Raw genomic sequence first — 18,905 nt, forward strand, 5'->3', positions numbered from 1 at the left:
TCTGTCTATCCCTCTACCTCTTTCTGTCTATTCCTCTACCTCTTTCTGTCTATTCCTCTACCGCATTATGTCTATCTCTCTACCTCTTTCTGTCTATCCCTCTACCGCATTATGTCTATCTCTCTACCTCTTTCTGTCTATCCCTCTACCTCTTTCTGTCTATTCCTCTACCTCTTTCTGTCTATCCCTCTACCGCATTATGTCTATCCCTCTACCTCTTTCTGTCTATCCCTCTACCGCATTATGTCTATCCCTCTACCGCATTATGTCTATCCCTCTACCTCTTTCTGTCTATCCCTCTACCTCTTTATGTCTATCCCTCTACCTCTTTCTGTCTATCCATCTACCTCTTTCTGTCTATCCCTCTACCGCATTATGTCTATCCCTCTACCTCTTTCTGTCTATCCCTCTACCTCTTTCTGTCTATCCCTCTACCTCTTTCTGTCTATCCCTCTACCGCATTATGTCTATCCCTCTACCGCATTATGTCTATCCCTCTACCTCATTCTGTCTATCCCTCTACCTCTTTCTGTCTATCCCTCTACCTCTTTCTGTCTATCCCTCTACCGCATTATATCTATCCCTCTACCGCATTATGTCTATCCCTCTACCTCTTTCTGTCTATCCCTCTACCTCTTTCTGTCTATCCCTCTACCTCTGTCTGTCTATCCCTCTACCTCTTTCTGTCTATCCCTCTACCTCTTTCTGTCTATCCCTCTACCTCTTTCTGTCTATCCCTTTACCTCTTTCTGTCTATCCCTCTACCTCTTTCTGTCTATCCCTCTACCTCTTTCTGTCTATCCCTCTAACTCTTTCTGTCTATCCCTCTACCTCTTTCTGTCTATCCCTCTACAGCATTATGTCTATCCCTCTACCGCATTATGTCTATCCCTCTACCTCTTTCTGTCTATCCCTCTACCTCTTTCTGTCTATCCCTCTACCTCTTTCTGTCTATCCCTCTACCTCTTTCTGTCTATCCCTCTACCTCTTTCTGTCTATCCCTCTAACTCTTTCTGTCTATCCCTCTAACTCTTTATGTCTATCCCTCTTTCTGTCTATCCCTCTACCTCTTTCTGTCTATCCCTCTACCTCTTTCTGTCTATCTCTCTACCTCTTTCTGTCTATCCCTCTACTGCATTATGTCTATCCCTCTACCTCTTTCTGTCTATCCCTCTACCTCTTTCTGTCTATCTCTCTACCTCTTTCTGTCTATCCCTCTACCTCTTTCTGTCTATTCCTCTACCTCTTTCTGTCTATCCCTCTACCGCATTATGTCTATCCCTCTACCTCTTTCTGTCTATCCCTCTACCTCTTTCTGTCTATCCCTCTACCTCTTTCTGTCTATTCCTCTACCTCTTTCTGTCTATCCCTCTACCTCTTTCTGTCTATTCCTCTACCTCTTTCTGTCTATTCCTCTACCGCATTATGTCTATCTCTCTACCTCTTTCTGTCTATCCCTCTACCGCATTATGTCTATCTCTCTACCTCTTTCTGTCTATCCCTCTACCTCTTTCTGTCTATTCCTCTACCTCTTTCTGTCTATCCCTCTACCGCATTATGTCTATCCCTCTACCTCTTTCTGTCTATCCCTCTACCGCATTATGTCTATCCCTCTACCGCATTATGTCTATCCCTCTACCTCTTTCTGTCTATCCCTCTACCTCTTTCTGTCTATTCCTCTACCTCTTTCTGTCTATTCCTCTACCGCATTATGTCTATCTCTCTACCTCTTTCTGTCTACCCCTCTACCTCTTTCTGTCTATCCCTCTACCTCTTTCTGTCTATTCCTCTACCTCTTTCTGTCTATCCCTCTACCTCTTTCTGTCTATCCCTCTACCTCTTTCTGTCTATCCCTCTACCGCATTATGTCTATCCCTCTACCTCTTTCTGTCTATCCCTCTACCCCTTTCTGTCTATCCCTCTACCTCTTTCTGTCTATCCCTCTACCTCTTTCTGTCTATCCCTCTACCTCTTTCTGTCTATTCCTCTACCTCTTTCTGTCAATCCCTCTACCTCTTTCTGTCTATCCCTCTACCTCTTTCTGTCTATCCCTCTACCGCATTATGTCTATCCCTCTACCTCTTTCTGTCTATCCCTCTACCTCTTTCTGTCTATCCCTCTACCGCATTATGTCTATCCCTCTACCGCATTATGTCTATCCCTCTACCTCATTCTGTCTATCCCTCTAACTCTTTCTGTCTATCCCTCTAACTCTTTATGTCTATCCCTCTTTCTGTCTATCCCTCTACCTCTTTCTGTCTATCCCTCTACCTCTTTCTGTCTATTCCTCTACCTCTTTCTGTCTATCCCTCTACCTCTTTCTGTCTATCCCTCTACCTCTTTCTGTCTATCCCTCTACCGCATTATATCTATCCCTCTACCTCTTTCTGTCTATCCCTCTACCTCTTTCTGTCTATCCCTCTACCGCATTATGTCTATCCCTCTACCTCTTTCTGTCTATCCCTCTACCTCTTTCTGTCTATCCCTCTAACTCTTTCTGTCTATCCCTCTAACTCTTTATGTCTATCCCTCTTTCTGTCTATCCCTCTACCTCTTTCTGTCTATCCCTCTACCTCTTTCTGTCTATCTCTCTACCTCTTTCTGTCTATCCCTCTACTGCATTATGTCTATCCCTCTACCTCTTTCTGTCTATCCCTCTACCTCTTTCTGTCTATCTCTCTACCTCTTTCTGTCTATCCCTCTACCTCTTTCTGTCTATTCCTCTACCTCTTTCTGTCTATCCCTCTACCGCATTATGTCTATCCCTCTACCTCTTTCTGTCTATCCCTCTACCTCTTTCTGTCTATCCCTCTACCTCTTTCTGTCTATTCCTCTACCTCTTTCTGTCTATCCCTCTACCTCTTTCTGTCTATTCCTCTACCTCTTTCTGTCTATTCCTCTACCGCATTATGTCTATCTCTCTACCTCTTTCTGTCTATCCCTCTACCGCATTATGTCTATCTCTCTACCTCTTTCTGTCTATCCCTCTACCTCTTTCTGTCTATTCCTCTACCTCTTTCTGTCTATCCCTCTACCGCATTATGTCTATCCCTCTACCTCTTTCTGTCTATCCCTCTACCGCATTATGTCTATCCCTCTACCGCATTATGTCTATCCCTCTACCTCTTTCTGTCTATCCATCTACCTCTTTCTGTCTATCCCTCTACCTCTTTCTGTCTATTCCTCTACCTCTTTCTGTCTATTCCTCTACCGCATTATGTCTATCTCTCTACCTCTTTCTGTCTACCCCTCTACCTCTTTCTGTCTATCCCTCTACCTCTTTCTGTCTATTCCTCTACCTCTTTCTGTCTATCCCTCTACCTCTTTCTGTCTATCCCTCTACCTCTTTCTGTCTATCCCTCTACCGCATTATGTCTATCCCTCTACCTCTTTCTGTCTATCCCTCTACCCCTTTCTGTCTATCCCTCTACCTCTTTCTGTCTATCCCTCTACCTCTTTCTGTCTATCCCTCTACCTCTTTCTGTCTATTCCTCTACCTCTTTCTGTCTATCCCTCTACCTCTTTCTGTCTATCCCTCTACCTCTTTCTGTCTATCCCTCTACCGCATTATGTCTATCCCTCTACCTCTTTCTGTCTATCCCTCTACCTCTTTCTGTCTATCCCTCTACCGCATTATGTCTATCCCTCTACCGCATTATGTCTATCCCTCTACCTCATTCTGTCTATCCCTCTACCTCTTTCTGTCTATCCCTCTACCTCTTTCTGTCTATCCCTCTACCGCATTATATCTATCCCTCTACCGCATTATGTCTATCCCTCTACCTCTTTCTGTCTATCCCTCTACCTCTTTCTGTCTATCCCTCTACCTCTGTCTGTCTATCCCTCTACCTCTTTCTGTCTATCCCTCTACCTCTTTCTGTCTATCCCTTTACCTCTTTCTGTCTATCCCTCTACCTCTTTCTGTCTATCCCTCTACCTCTTTCTGTCTATCCCTCTAACTCTTTCCGTCTATCCCTCTACCTCTTTCTGTCTATCCCTCTACAGCATTATGTCTATCCCTCTACCGCATTATGTCTATCCCTCTACCTCTTTCTGTCTATCCCTCTACCTCTTTATGTCTATCCCTCTACCTCTTTCTGTCTATCCCTCTACCTCTTTCTGTCTATCCCTCTACCTCTTTCTGTCTATCCCTCTAACTCTTTCTGTCTATCCCTCTAACTCTTTCTGTCTATCCCTCTTTTTGTCTATCCCTCTACCTCATTCTGTCTATCCCTCTACCTCTTTCTGTCTATCTCTCTACCTCTTTCTGTCTATCCCTCTACCGCATTATGTCTATCCCTCTACCTCTTTTTGTCTATCCCTCTACCTCTTTCTGTCTATCCCTCTACCTCTTTCTGTCTATCCCTCTACCTCTTTCTGTCTAATTCCTCTACCTCTTTCTGTCTATCCCTCTACCGCATTATGTCTATCCCTCTACCTCTTTCTGTCTATCCCTCTACCTCTTTCTGTCTATCCCTCTACCTCTTTCTGTCTATCCCTCTACCTCTTTCTGTCTATCCCTCTAACTCTTTCTGTCTATGCCTCTACCTCTTTCTGTCTATCCCTCTACCGCATTATGTCTATCCCTCTACCGCATTATGTCTATCCCTCTACCTCTTTCTGTCTATCCCTCTACCTCTTTCTGTCTATCCCTCTACCTCTTTCTGTCTATCCCTCTACCTCTTTCTGTCTATCCCTCTAACTCTTTCTGTCTATCCATCTAACTCTTTATGTCTATCCCTCTTTCTGTCTATCCCTCTACCTCTTTCTGTCTATCCCTCTACCTCTTTCTGTCTATCTCTCTACCTATTTCTGTCTATCCCTCTACTGCATTATGTCTATCCCTCTACCTCTTTCTGTCTATCCCTCTACCTCTTTCTGTCTATCTCTCTACCTCTTTCTGTCTATCCCTCTACCTCTTTCTGTCTATTCCTCTACCTCTTTCTGTCTATCCCTCTACCTCTTTCTGTCTATCCCTCTACCTCTTTCTGTCTATCCCTCTACCTCTTTCTGTCTATTCCTCTACTTCTTTCTGTCTATCCCTCTACCGCATTATGTCTATCCCTCTACCTCTTTCTGTCTATCCCTCTACCGCATTATGTCTATCCCTCTACCGCATTATGTCTATCCCTCTACCTCTTTCTGTCTATCCCTCTACCTCTTTCTGTCTATTCCTCTACCTCTTTCTGTCTATCCCTCTACCTCTTTCTGTCTATTCCTCTACCTCTTTCTGTCTATTCCTCTACCGCATTATGTCTATCTCTCTACCTCTTTCTGTCTATACCTCTACCTCATTATGTCTATCCCTCTACCTCTTTCTGTCTATCACTCTCTACCTCTTTCTGTCTATCCCTCTAACTCTTTCTGTCTATCCCTCTAACTCTTTCAGTCTATCCCTCTAACTCTTTCTGTCTATCCCTCTAACTCTTTCTGTCTATCCCTCTACCTCTTTCTGTCTATCCCTCTACCTCTATCTGTCAATCCCTCTACCTATTTCTGTCTATCCCTCTACCTCTTTCTATCTATCCCCCCCTACCTCTTTCTGTCTATCCCTCTTTACCTCTTTCTGTCTATCCCTCTACCTTATTCTGTCTATTCCTCTAACTCTTTCTGTCTATCCCTCTACCTCTTTCTGTCTATCCATCTACCTCTTTCTGTATATCCCTCTACCTCTTTCTATCTATCCCCTCCTACCTCTTTCTGTCTATCCCTCTTTACCTCTTTCTGTCTATCCCTCTACCTTATTCTGTCTATTCCTCTAACTCTTTCTGTCTATCCCTCTACCTCTTTCTGTCTATCCCTCTACCTCTTTCTGTCTATCCCTCTCTACCTCGTTCTGTCTATCCCTCTACCTCTTTCTGTCTATCCCTTTTAACTCTTTCAGTCTATCCATCTACCTCTTTCTGTCTATCCCTCTACCTCTTTCTGTCTATCCCACTCTACCTCATTCTGTCTATCCCTCTACCTCTTTCTGTCTTCCCTCTACCTCTTCCTGTCTATACCTCTTTCTGTCTATCCCTCTCTACCTCTTTCTGTCTATCCCTCTAACTCTTTCTGTCTATCCCTCTACCTCTTTCTGTCTTCCCTCTACCTCTTTCTGTCTATACCTCTTTCTGTCTATCCCTCTACCTCTTTCTGTCTATCCCTCTCTACCTCTTTCTGTCTCTCCCTCTAACTCTTTCAATCTATCCCTTTAACTCTTTCAGTCTATCCCTCTACCTCATTCTGTCTATCCCTCTACCTCTTTCTGTCTATCCCTCTACCTCTTTCTGTCTATCCCTCTCTACCTCTTTCTGTCTATCCCTCTAACTCTTTCTGTCTATCCCTCTACCTCTTTCTGTCTATCCCTCTACCTCTTTCTGTCTATCCCTCTCTACCTCGTTCTGTCTATCCCTCTAACTCTTTCTGTCTATCCCTTTTAACTCTTTCAGTCTATCCATCTACCTCTTTCTGTCTATCCCTCTACCTCTTTCTGTCTATCACACTCTACCTCTTTCTGTCTATACCTCTACCTCATTCTGTCTATCCCTCTACCTCTTTCTGTCTATCCCTCTCTACCTTTTTCTGTCTATCCCTCTACCTCTTTCTGTCTATCCCCCTCTAGCTCTTTCAGTCTATCCATCTACCTCTTTCTGTCTATCCCTCTATGTCTTTCTGTCTATCACACTCTACCTCTTTCTGTCTATACCTCTACCTCATTCTGTCTATCCCTCTACCTCTTTCTGTCTATCCCCCTCTACCTCATTCTGTCTATCCCTCCACTTTTTATGTCTATCCCTCTACCTCTTTCTGTCTTCCCTCTACCTCTTTCTGTCTATACCTCTTTCTGTCTATCCCTCTACCTCTTTCTGTCTATCCCTCTCTACCTCTTTCTGTCTATCCCTCTAACTCTTTCTGTCTATCCCTCTACCTCTTTATGTATTCCCTCTACCTCTTTCTGTCTATACCTCTTTCTGTCTATCCCTCTACCTCTTTCTGTCTATCCCTCTCTACCTCTTTCTGTCTATCCCTCTAACTCTTTCTGTCTATCCCTCTAACTCTTTCTGTCTATCCCTCTAACTCTTTCTGACTATCCCTCTAACTCTTTCTGTGTATCCCTCTACCTCTTTCTGTCTATCCCTCTACCTCTTTCTGTCTATCCCCCTCTACCTCTTTCTGTCTATCCCTCTTTACCTCTTTCTGTCTATCACTCTCTACCTCTTTCTGTCTATCCCTCTACCTCTTTCTGTGTATCACTCTCTCCCTGTTCTCGGCTCTCTTCAGGTGAGCTGCTTGGCCTACTTTGATATTTGGCTTCATCCTTCACCACTCTCTCCCTCCTTTCCTCCCTCGCTTCCTTGCGCCATGTCTCCTTCACTCTCTCTTTTTCCTCTCTCCACAGACATGTTCATTCTTCATCTCTCTCCATCTTGCTATCTTCTCTCCTCTCTCTTTCTCTCCTTCTACCTGTTTACTCAGGCCAACTGTGCATTTCTAAATCATCTCATCTCCTCTCTTCTCTCCTCTCCCATACTCTCCTCTTCCCCTCCCCAGTAGTGACCCTGAAATTTTGTAAATACTGTATGTGAAAGCAAGCCTTAGGAGATTGACTGTGATGAATTACCTACACACTCAACTATCACACACTTTAATAAATCACATTTGGATTGTATATTAACCTAACTCGGAAGCGACATTAACTGCTGGGGCAATAATAATGCTGATAAATCATGACGGTGTCCAAAATGGTACCTTATTCCCTATTTAGTGGACTGTGTAGGGAATATAATGCCATTTGGGACACAGATACTGATAAATCATATTTGATAAGATACAATACTGCTGCCATGTTGCCATATCCAGGTCTCCATTGAGGGCCCAATGTAATGTTTCTGCATGTCATTTGACATTAAGCCAGTAACTGAAGATTGCTGGTTCGAATACCCGAGCCGACAAGGTGAAAACCCTTAACCCTAATTTTCCTCCAGGGGTGCTGTCCTACTATGGCTGGACCTGTAAAACAACACATTTCATTGCACCCATCCGGTGTATGGGCCCTGGTCATTAGTAATCCCCTATGTATGGAATAATGTGCCTTTTGGGACGCAACCCCAGCTCACAGCAAAATAAATCGATATAGTGCCAAATAATTTTTGGGGCGACTTCTTAGTGCTGTATTTGAATTTTCTATAATATATATAATAATATAATAATATATGCCATTTAGCAGACGCTTTTATCCAAAGCGACTTACAGTCATGTGTGCATACATTCTACGTATGGGTGGTCCCGGGAATCGAACCCACTACCCTGGCGTTACAAGCACCATGCTCTACCAACTGAGCTACAGAAGAACCATGCTCATAAGGTTCTATATGGAACCTTTATGGTGCTATAAAGAAAAATGTCCTACGTTTCTATAAAGAACCATTAATAAAAGGTTCTATACAGCACCAAAAAAAGGTTCCGCCATGGTTACAACCCTTTTTGGGGCTATATAGAACCCTTTTTTATGGTTCTTTATAGAACCTTTTTGGAGAATCTCAAAGGTACTTCATAGATTGTTTTGAAGAACCTTATAGTTTTTTTTATTCTAGTCAGCCAAATTATATATTTAAAATTCCATAGGTGTTATTATTGTGATAATTGAAAAGTTTAATCGGGTGTGCTCTTTTAGCATGTAAAATGACACCCTTAAAGCCAAGTTATGCTTGATCCGAAAATGTGGTCGGAAGTTTCGTATGCAGGGTGTGACGCAATTGCGGAGCCTCCGGAGGCATGCAGAGGCCAAATCGAGCTCCGTACCGCATCGCTGTTCGCCTCCCAAATGTTGTAACAATGCGGATGGCTCCGTATAGTTCCGCATTGACATAATTGGTTGACGGTAGGTGGGCGGGAGGTCCTATATAAACACAAAAAATATCAGCCAACAGAGCACATGGGCATGTCTGTCTGTCTGTCTGTCTGTCTGTCTGTCTGTCTGTCTGTCTGTCTGTCTGTCTGCATGATAACAATATGATCTCACCCTGCAGCCTTATCTCACCCTTTCCTGCAGCCTTATCTCACCCTTTCCTGCAGCCTTCTCACCCTTTCCTGCAGCCTTCTCACCCTTTCCTGCAGCCTTACCTCACCCTCTTCTGCAGCCTTACCTCACCCTCTCCTGCAGCCTTACCTCACCCTCTCCTGCAGCCTTACCTCACTCTCTCCTGCAGCCTTACCTCACCCTCTCCTGCAGCCTTACCTCACCCTCTCCTGCAGCCTTACCTCACCCTCTCCTGCAGCCTTACCTCACTCTCTCCTGCAGCCTTACCTCACCCTCTCCTGCAGCCTTACCTCACTCTCTCCTGCAGCCTTACCTCACTCTCTCCTGCAGCCTTACCTCACTCTCTCCTGCAGCCTTACCTCACCCTCTCCTGCAGCCTTACCTCACTCTCTCCTGCAGCCTTACCTCACCCTCTCCTACCTCCCCTCCAAATCCCATAGATAATGCCCAACTCAAACACACACAATAAGTTATTGTCTCAGTATGCAAGATACTGTTCATCCGAAATGGTACCCTTTTCCATATATCCCTAAAATTCAAATCTAGACCTTTTTTTCTCTTCATTGTTCCCCTCTAATCAGGGACTCATTTAGACCTGGGATACCATGTTTGTGCAATTTATTATCAGGTAGAACAGAAAACCAGCAGCAGTCCGGACTGTGTAGGGTAAGAGTTGAATACCCCTGCCCTATATAGTACACTACTTTTCACTAGGGCCCATATAAATAGTGTGCTAGGGAACTCACAATAGAGGGGTAGTTTGACCCAACATCATGGGGTAGATGAGGAGCACTTCAACTTCCTGGATCTCCACCAATCATGGTCCTACGCGTAAATAAGGTCTATTGTGTTGCCTGTGATTGGTTCAATCCCTGTTGTGTTTCTGGAAAGGTTGCTCTACTTTTCCACCCTCGTGTCATCAGCTTCTTCTTATTACTATTTTCTTCCTGTTTTCTTCTGTCCATCCAGATCCTATAGATAAGAAGGAATGAACAGCAGGAGGAGGGACAATCAACCAGCCAACTGTGAAGAAAGAAAGGACCACCACATCAGTACCTGTGCCCGTATGCCCTCTTAAACTGGGGGACCGGAGGCACAAGAACGAGTCATTCACCATGACATAACTCATTCCCCTATTTTACATTACTTTTTAATTACTTTTTGAATCTTTATTATAATGAAATGATGTCATCTGTCATCAATGAAATCCATCATCAATCAATCTTTATCTCAGAATCTGTCATTCATTAAATGATTCATTGATCAAATTTGAATATGGATGTAAAAAAAGAAACGTGATAGAGGACTGTAAACATATCAAACGGATGCGATACCTGGCAGTCTGTTAGATCTAACTACTACTACTCCTACTGCTGCTCCTGCTACTACTACTACTCCTACTGCTGCTCCTGCTACTACTACTACTACTACTCATATTCCAGCTCCTGCTACTGCTTCTACTCCTGCTCTTACTCCTATTCCTGCTCCTGCTACTACTCCTGCTCCTGCTACTACTCCTACTCCTGCTACTACTTCTACTCCTGCTACTACTCCTATTCCTGCTCCTGCTACTACTCCTACTCCTGCTACTACTTCTACTCCTGCTCCTGCTACTACTCCTACTCCTGCTACTACTCCTATTCCTGCTCCTGCTACTACTACTACTCATGCTACTACTCGTACTCCTGCTACTACTCATATTCCTGCTACTACTACTACTACTACTACTCCTATTCCTGCTACTACAACTACAACCCCTACTACTACTCCTGCTACTACAACTACAACTCCTACTACTACTCCTGTTACTACTACTACTACTCCTACTACTACTCCTGCTACTACTCCTATTCCTGCTCCTGCTACTAATCCTACTACTCATATTCCTGCTCCTGCTACTACTCCTACTCCTGCTATTAGTCCTGTTCCTGCTACTACTACTCCTACTCCTGCTACTACTCCTACTCCTGCTACTACTCCTATTCCTGCTCCTCATACTCCTACTACTACTCCTACTCCTGCTACTACTTCTATTCCTGCTACTACTACTACTCCTGCTACTACTCCTACTCCTGCTACTACTCCTATTCCTGCACCTGCTACTATACTCCTACTACTACTACTCCTGCTCCTGCTACTACTCCTGCTACTACTCCTACTACTACTCCTACTCCTGCTCCTACTACTACTCCTATTCCTGCTCCTACTACTACTCCTATTCCTGCTCCTACTACTACTCCTACTCCTGCTACTACTCCTATTCCTGCTCCTGCTACTACTACTACTATTCCTATTCCTACTACTACTACTCCTGCTCCTGCTACTACTACTACTACTACTACTACTACTACTACTACTACTACTCCTATTCCTGCTCCTGCTACTACTCCTATTCCTGCTCCTGCTCCTACTCCTACTACTACCACTCCTACTCCTGCTACTACTCCTATTCCTGCTACTACTACTACCTCTCCTACTCCTGCTACCACTCCTACTCCTGCTACTGCTACTAGTCCTACTACTCCTCCTCCTATTCCTACACTACTACTCCTACTACTCCTATTCCTACTACTACTAGTACTACTACTCCTACTACTACTCCTCCTCCTATTCCTACTCTTACTACTCCTCCTCCTATTCCTATTCCTACTACTACTACTCATATTCCTACTCCTTCTACTACTCCTATTCCTACTACTACTCCTATTCCTACTACTACTACTACTACTATTCCTACTACTCCTACTTCTATTCCTACTACTCCTCCTCATATTCATACTCCTACTCCTACTCCAACTCCTATTCCTACTACTACTACCACTACTATTACAGTACTACTACTACTACTACTAGCCATGCCCATATTAGCCATATAGTGCCAGAGGAATAAACCTTCTGTTGGAAAAGAGTCTAACCTTCCATTATAGAGGCATATATTGAGAATATTAATAATATCCTAAATATAATATCTCTGTTCCATTCCATCTAGAACATTTTGGGAGCGTTCCATCTAACCTTACATTCCATCTAGAACATTGTGGGAGCGTTCCATCTAACCTTAAATTCCATCTAGAACATTGTGGGAGCGTTCCATCTAACCTTAAATTTCATCTAGAACATTGTGGGAGCGTTCCATCTAACCTTAAATTCCATCTAGAACATTGTGGGAGCGTTCCATCTAACCTTAAATTCCATCTAGAACATTGTGGGAGCGTTCCATCTAACCTTAAATTCCATCTAGAACATTGTGGGAGCGTTCCATCTAACCTTACATTCCATCTAGAACATTGTGGGAGCGTTCCATCTAACCTTAAATTCCATCTAGAACATTGTGGGAGCGTTCCATCTAACCTTACATTCCATCTAGAACATTGTGGGAGCGTTCCATCTAACCTTACATTCCATCTAGAACATTGTGGGAGCGTTCCATCTAACCTTACATTCCATCTAGAACATTGTGGGAGCGTTCCATCTAACCTTACATTCCATCTAGAACATTGTGGGAGCGTTCCATCTAACCTTAAATTTCATCTAGAACATTGTGGGAGCGTTCCATCTAACCTTACATTCCATCTAGAACATTGTGGGAGCGTTCCATCTAACCTTAAATTCCATCTAGAACATTGTGGGAGCGTTCCATCTAACCTTACATTCCATCTAGAACATTGTGGGAGCGTTCCATCTAACCTTACATTCCATCTAGAGTCTAGAACATTCTGGGAGCGTTCCATCTAACCTTATATTCCATCTAGAGTCTAGAACATTCTGGGAGCGTTCCATCTAACCTTAAATTCCATCTAGAGTCTAGAACATTCTGAGAGCGTTCCATCTAACCTTACATTCCATCTAGAGTCTAGAACATTCTGGGAGCGTTCCATCTAACCTTATATTCCATCTAGAGTCTAGAACATTCTGGGAGCGTTCCATCTAACCTTAAATTCCATCTAGAGTCTAGAACATTCTGGGAGCGTTCCATCTAACCTTAAATTCCATCTAGAGTCTAGAACATTCTGAGAGCATGGGACTGTAAAAATATCAGAACGCCACATTCACCAACCCCAAATAGCTGCACCAGCTCCAGTTTGCAGACGTTAATATTACAGGTTGGGAGTTCCGTATACCACCACCATCCTCTGTTTCTAACAAGCACCATAGAACCGACACAGCACCTTGTCTGTCTGTCTGTCTATCACTAGCTTTGACAGTCTGACATTCAGCAGTGGAAAACAAGACGGAACATGACATCTTCTAGCATTTACTATGCTTCTGTTGATTGCTGCGTGTATGACTGACATGGTCTTTGAAAATATCTTTGACATAGAGGAGGCACATTGCAACATCATGGACTCACACACAGGAGTACATCACAGCATTATACCAAGTTCAGAGTGTCTGCCATATCTTCTTGTCACACATTTCTTGCTGTTTCAGCACCGATAGCTAGTCATGATTAGGGTTGCAAAGGTAGGGTATATTACTGGAAACTTTCTACGTTTACCAGTAAACTACTAGGATGTTGGTATCTTTCAAGGATTTTATGTAATCTATCACAAGACTTCTAGTGCCCCTTTCTAGTGAACCTTTCTAGTGGCCCTACTTTAGATTATTACCGATGTCTAATTACCTCTGGTCTTATCACATGTAAAATATTTGACATAACTAAATAAGGTGATGAAAAAAATATGACAAAGCTGTAAAACATTATCCTAAATATAAACCACAAAGATGAATACCATTGGTTTAAAAATAAGTAAATAAATTGACTCAGTGTAATTCTTTTTACTTTGTCAATATATATATGGTGTCAATATTTTTGCGTTAAACTGATGACAGTTGTGAAGAAAAGTGAATAGTTGGAAGAGTTGCAGAGTTAATTGACAATAATGGCATTGTTTATTAGATGCTTTTTTCATTAATCAGGCTTTTTTGTCTTGAACCATATGGTCTATCTACTAGAAACTCATGGACAATATGGACACAGATATAACAATAAATACTATATATCAATTTATATATACTTTTATTTATATATACATATATATATATATTAAAGTTATTCAAGTATAAAGTACCAAAGTTAAGATAAATTGCCATACATTTTCTGTTAATTACCCAAATTACTGAAGATTCTGATAACTTTGGTAAATTACAGGTAGCTTTGCAACCCTAGTCTTGATGTCAGCTACTAATACCTTGACACACGCACGCACACACACAGAGGCAGACACACACACACACTTCAAAAGAATTTCATCTCCATCACTCAGCCCTAACAGCTTTGCTTTCATCAGTGAGATAATGCTTGATCATGTCTGATGTTAACATACACACACACAGAGAGAGAGAGAGAGAGAGAGACACACACATACACACACACATACACACACACAAGCTCTGACAATGTCTGATGTTAACATACACACACAGAGAGAGAGAGAGAGAGACACACACACACACACACAAGCTCTGACAATGTCTGATGTTAACATACACACACACAGAGAGAGCGAGAGAGAGACACACACACATACACACACACAAGCTCTGACAATGTCTGATGTTCCGAGAGCAGCATCTGTAGCTGCAGACAAAGTCTGTATCCAAAATGACACCCCCTTCCCTATAAAGTGCAGTACTTTTCACTAGAGCCATATGAGCCCTGGTCAAAAGTAGTGCACTGTATAGGGAAGGTGGGTTCCACTTGAGACATAGACAAGCTCATTAAAGAGCTCCTTATCAGCACCAACAAGCACTTTGAACTACAGGATGTCTGGTGTCTTTTAATCTTTCAACAGATTGATTATGGTTCCTTCCTCTGTCGTTTCGTTCCAATGCATGCCAGAATCGCTTAGAACTTCACAAACATGGGTTGTGTCCTGAATGGCACCGTATTCCTTAAATAGTTAACTCTATGGGCTCTGGTCAAAAGTAGTGCATTATATAGGGAATAGGGTGCCATTTGGGATGGAATCCTAAAACAGTCAGCCATTTTAATATAGTCCTCTCTCTCTCTCTTTTCTCTACTTATCGTCTTTTAACTAGTTTGTCAATAATTGTATCAAATGAGTTTGCCTTATTTCACATTGTCAAACGTCTTCTTCATTATCTGTTTCTAACAGATACTTGGGTGTATCGCTTGCAGATGATTTGTAATTGTGAGTATTTACCTACTGTAACGTGATGGCTGATATGTTTTGTTCTATTGATTCACTCTGTTACTCTCTGGGTTTCCGAAAATTGAGCCAAAAGCATTTAATTTTGTTTTCCGATGTTGTTATCAATTATACATTCACAAATTATTCATTTTTAGTGGTTCCATGCTATACAGTACATCCAATGAATAACAGTAAAGTACAGTACAATGAAACTATAAATGACCATATGAATTGGAGTACAGTACTATTATGAATGAAAATGATGCCTTCATAATTTGGTGTTTTGCTTTGCTTAACAATAATGAGATGAACTAATAAAGTTTAAAGGGGGATGGTCATGCCTCTTGTCTCTCCTTTCTGTTTCTGAGGAAAAGGGGATAGATACCAAGTCAGTTGTACAACTGACTGCATTCAACTGAAATGTGTCTTCCACATTTAACCCAACCCCTCTGAATCGACATCCACAGCGCCCGGGGAATAGTTAGTTATCTGCCTTGCTCAGGAGCAGAACAACAGATTTTTACCTTGTCAGCTCAGGGATTCAATCTAGCAACCTTTTCTGTTATTGGCCCAATGCCCCTAGCCGCCAGGCTACATGCCAAGGAATACAAGTGCAAAATGTGGGAGGAAGATGAATTAGGGTGCCCAATTGACAGTCCTGTATCTTCAGAGTAACCAGGCCGTGCTTCCAGCCTGGCTTGAGGGAAAAACCATATGATTTCACAGGTGGAAAAGGTATTTGACATGTGAAATCATGTCACACCATGTGTTTTGGGAAAATTGCACATGATATTTCTCAGAAAGTTTGACATGTGGATTTTCACTTGATGATATTTCACATGATTAACATTTCCACATGTATTTTTTTATGTGATTTCACAGGTGATGCTATGCAAAGCAAAACGAGTCATTAGGATACACACAAACAGTGTTTTTAACTTACATATTATACACACAGTTACATTGTGTATGTTTATTTAAACAGTAATTATTATTCAACATGTCCACTCACCTGGGATTTGAACTCACAACCTTGTGGTTCACGGCATTCCTTTCTTCCTGCTACAGTACGTCCCCATGTCTGAGTCAATAACTACATTTAAATGTCCTAATTTTAAACTTACATAAAGTAAATCTCAGCATTTTTTTAAATAAACTCAAAAATTATTATATAGGGGAGAAATTAATTACTTAAAAATCATACAATGTGATTTTCTGGATTTTTGTTTTAGATTCTGTCTCACAGTTGAAGTGTACCTATGATAAAAATTACAGACCTCTACATGGTTTGTAAGTAGGAAAACCTGCAAAACCGGCGGTGTATCAAACACTTGTTCTCCCCACTGTATTTATCATAGTGATTCAGGAGTAACATTAAAACAGAATAATATGGCCCACCAACATTAGACAACTATACAGAAAACCCTCAAATTAAATCAATGATGAGAGAATAGTCAGATTAACTGATAACTAAAATAGCATTCAGAGTGCACTCTTTTGCTAAGATGTGTAGAGGAGCGCTACAGACTTGTGGTGCAGCAGGAAGTTCAGCATACCCCAAATCCAGAGATTGTGAGTTGTAAATCCCATTTGGGGTCAGTACTAAGGGCTCTATTCAATCAGATCCACATAGCAGGTGTTGGTAGTGGAACTTTGTTAAAACAGAAATTATACAAATCCTCATTATTGCATTTCATAATTTTTCAGGTATACCGTAATTATCGTTCTGAACTTCTAACTGTAGTTGGGCGGGTGTGGCTTTGTGACAATGATTGCAAGCGCAGCTACATGCCGATTTGACGGCTCCAACAGTTCAACCTCTAACACCACCAAAACATCCTCGACGCTGGTGTCAGTTATGATCTGACTGATTCTAGGCCTAAGTGATCATGTCAAATGGAATCATATTTTCATTGATTAAATATTTTTACACTATTTTAGCTGAACAGCATACCACTTACTATAAAACCCCCATATAATTTAATTCCCTTACAAAATAAACATGATTATTATTAACACTGTGATTATTATTTGACCTTGCTGGTAATCTATTAATGTTTGAACATCCTGAAGAACAATCTGGCCTTAATGGCCAGGTACTCTTATAATCTCCATTCGGCACAGCCAGAAGAGGACTAGCCACCCCTCAGAGCCTGGGTCCTCTCTAGGTTTCTTCCAAGGTCCCTGCTTCTACACCTGCATTGCTTGCTGTTGGGGGTTTTAGGCTGGGTTTCTGGGTTTCTGTATAGCACTTTGTGACATCTGCTGATGTAAAAAGGGCTTTATAAAAAAATATAATTGATTGATTGATGTGAAGTTTGCAGTTGAAATCGTTTTTCACATGTGAAATACTGTAGATGTTTTCACATGTTGAGCTGAAATTTTCAATAGCTTTTTCACATGTGAAAAACTTTCATATGAAAATCTCCTGTAAGGGATTCTACAAAATAGAGCCCTATACTACGAATGTAGTTTAAGTAGTTAGGGAGGTAACTTCGTTCAACTCTGAGTTCAACTTGGTATAACCCGTACCACGAAAGTGGCTCACCTTTTAGCCAGGTATATTTCTATGGCAAAAAATCCTTCAGAACTAACATGCTCAGGGGCAGAGAAACAAACGTCTTACTACATTTATCCTGAATGAAGTGTCTGAGCCCTGAGTTGAGGACCAATTAAATCGGATTCTATCCTTCTCACAAAGACTGAGTCATCATCCACTTCATTTGTGTTTCTGTTTGTTAAAAAATAGTCATGTTAAAATACCTATCACATTACACATTTAGTCATGTTAAAATACCTATCACATTACACATTTAGTCATGTTAAAATACCTATCACATTACACATTTAGTCATGTTAAAATACCTATCACATTACACATTTAGTCATGTTAAAATACCTATCACATTACACATTTAGTCATGTTAAAATACCTATCACATTACACATTTAGTCATGTTAAAATACCTATCACATTACACATTTAGTCATGTTAAAATACCTATCACATTACACATTTAGTCATGTTAAAATACCTATCACATTACACATTTAGTCATGTTAAAATACCTATCACATTACACATTTAGTCATGTTAAAATACCTATCACATTACACATTTAGTCATGTTAAAATACCTATCACATTACACATTTAGTCATGTTAAAATACCTATCACATTACACATTTAGTCATGTTAAAATACCTATCACATTACACATTTAGTCATGAAATACCTATTAAAATACCTATCACATTACACATTTAGTCATGTTAAAATACCTATCACATTACACATTTAGTCATGTTAAAATACCTATCACATTACACATTTAGTCATGTTAAAATACCTATCACATTACACATTTAGTCATGTTAAAATACCTATCACATTACACATTTAGTCATGTTAAAATACCTATCACATTACACATTTAGTCATGTTAAAATACCTATCACATTACACATTTAGTCATGTTAGTATGGATGAAGCCTGAGCTGGAATAGTAAGCTAACTGAAACTGGATAGCTTTAGAAAACCCTAAGTAGATCTACCTTGCTTTGTAGCATACCCCTCAGGATCAATGAGTTAGCCCGCCAACGTTGATCAACAACCAGAAATAACTGTTGATTTTCTGAACGTATAAAATATATATATATTTGTGGTTTTGGTTGTTGAGTCAAACTTATCTTTAAAAAAAAGTTATTTTAGAATATTTAGGCAAGCT

The 18,905-nt window shown here is 41.2% G+C and overlaps 1 protein-coding gene across 1 annotated transcript in view; it reads left to right on the plus strand.

Moving 5' to 3' along the window:
- Positions 1-15,515, plus strand: part of LOC127913265 (ADP-ribose glycohydrolase MACROD2-like) — a 496,709-nt gene extending 481,194 nt beyond the window's left edge. The window contains exon 13 of the mRNA XM_052485172.1: positions 9,992-15,515. Within this exon, the coding sequence (XP_052341132.1) occupies positions 9,992-10,014 (23 nt within the window). The 3' untranslated portion in view covers positions 10,015-15,515. The remainder of the gene's footprint in view (positions 1-9,991) is intronic.
- Positions 15,516-18,905: the final 3,390 nt, after the last annotated feature.

Source organism: Oncorhynchus keta, chromosome 2 (assembly GCF_023373465.1).
Source record: "Oncorhynchus keta strain PuntledgeMale-10-30-2019 chromosome 2, Oket_V2, whole genome shotgun sequence".
Classification (NCBI taxonomy): domain Eukaryota; kingdom Metazoa; phylum Chordata; class Actinopteri; order Salmoniformes; family Salmonidae; genus Oncorhynchus; species Oncorhynchus keta.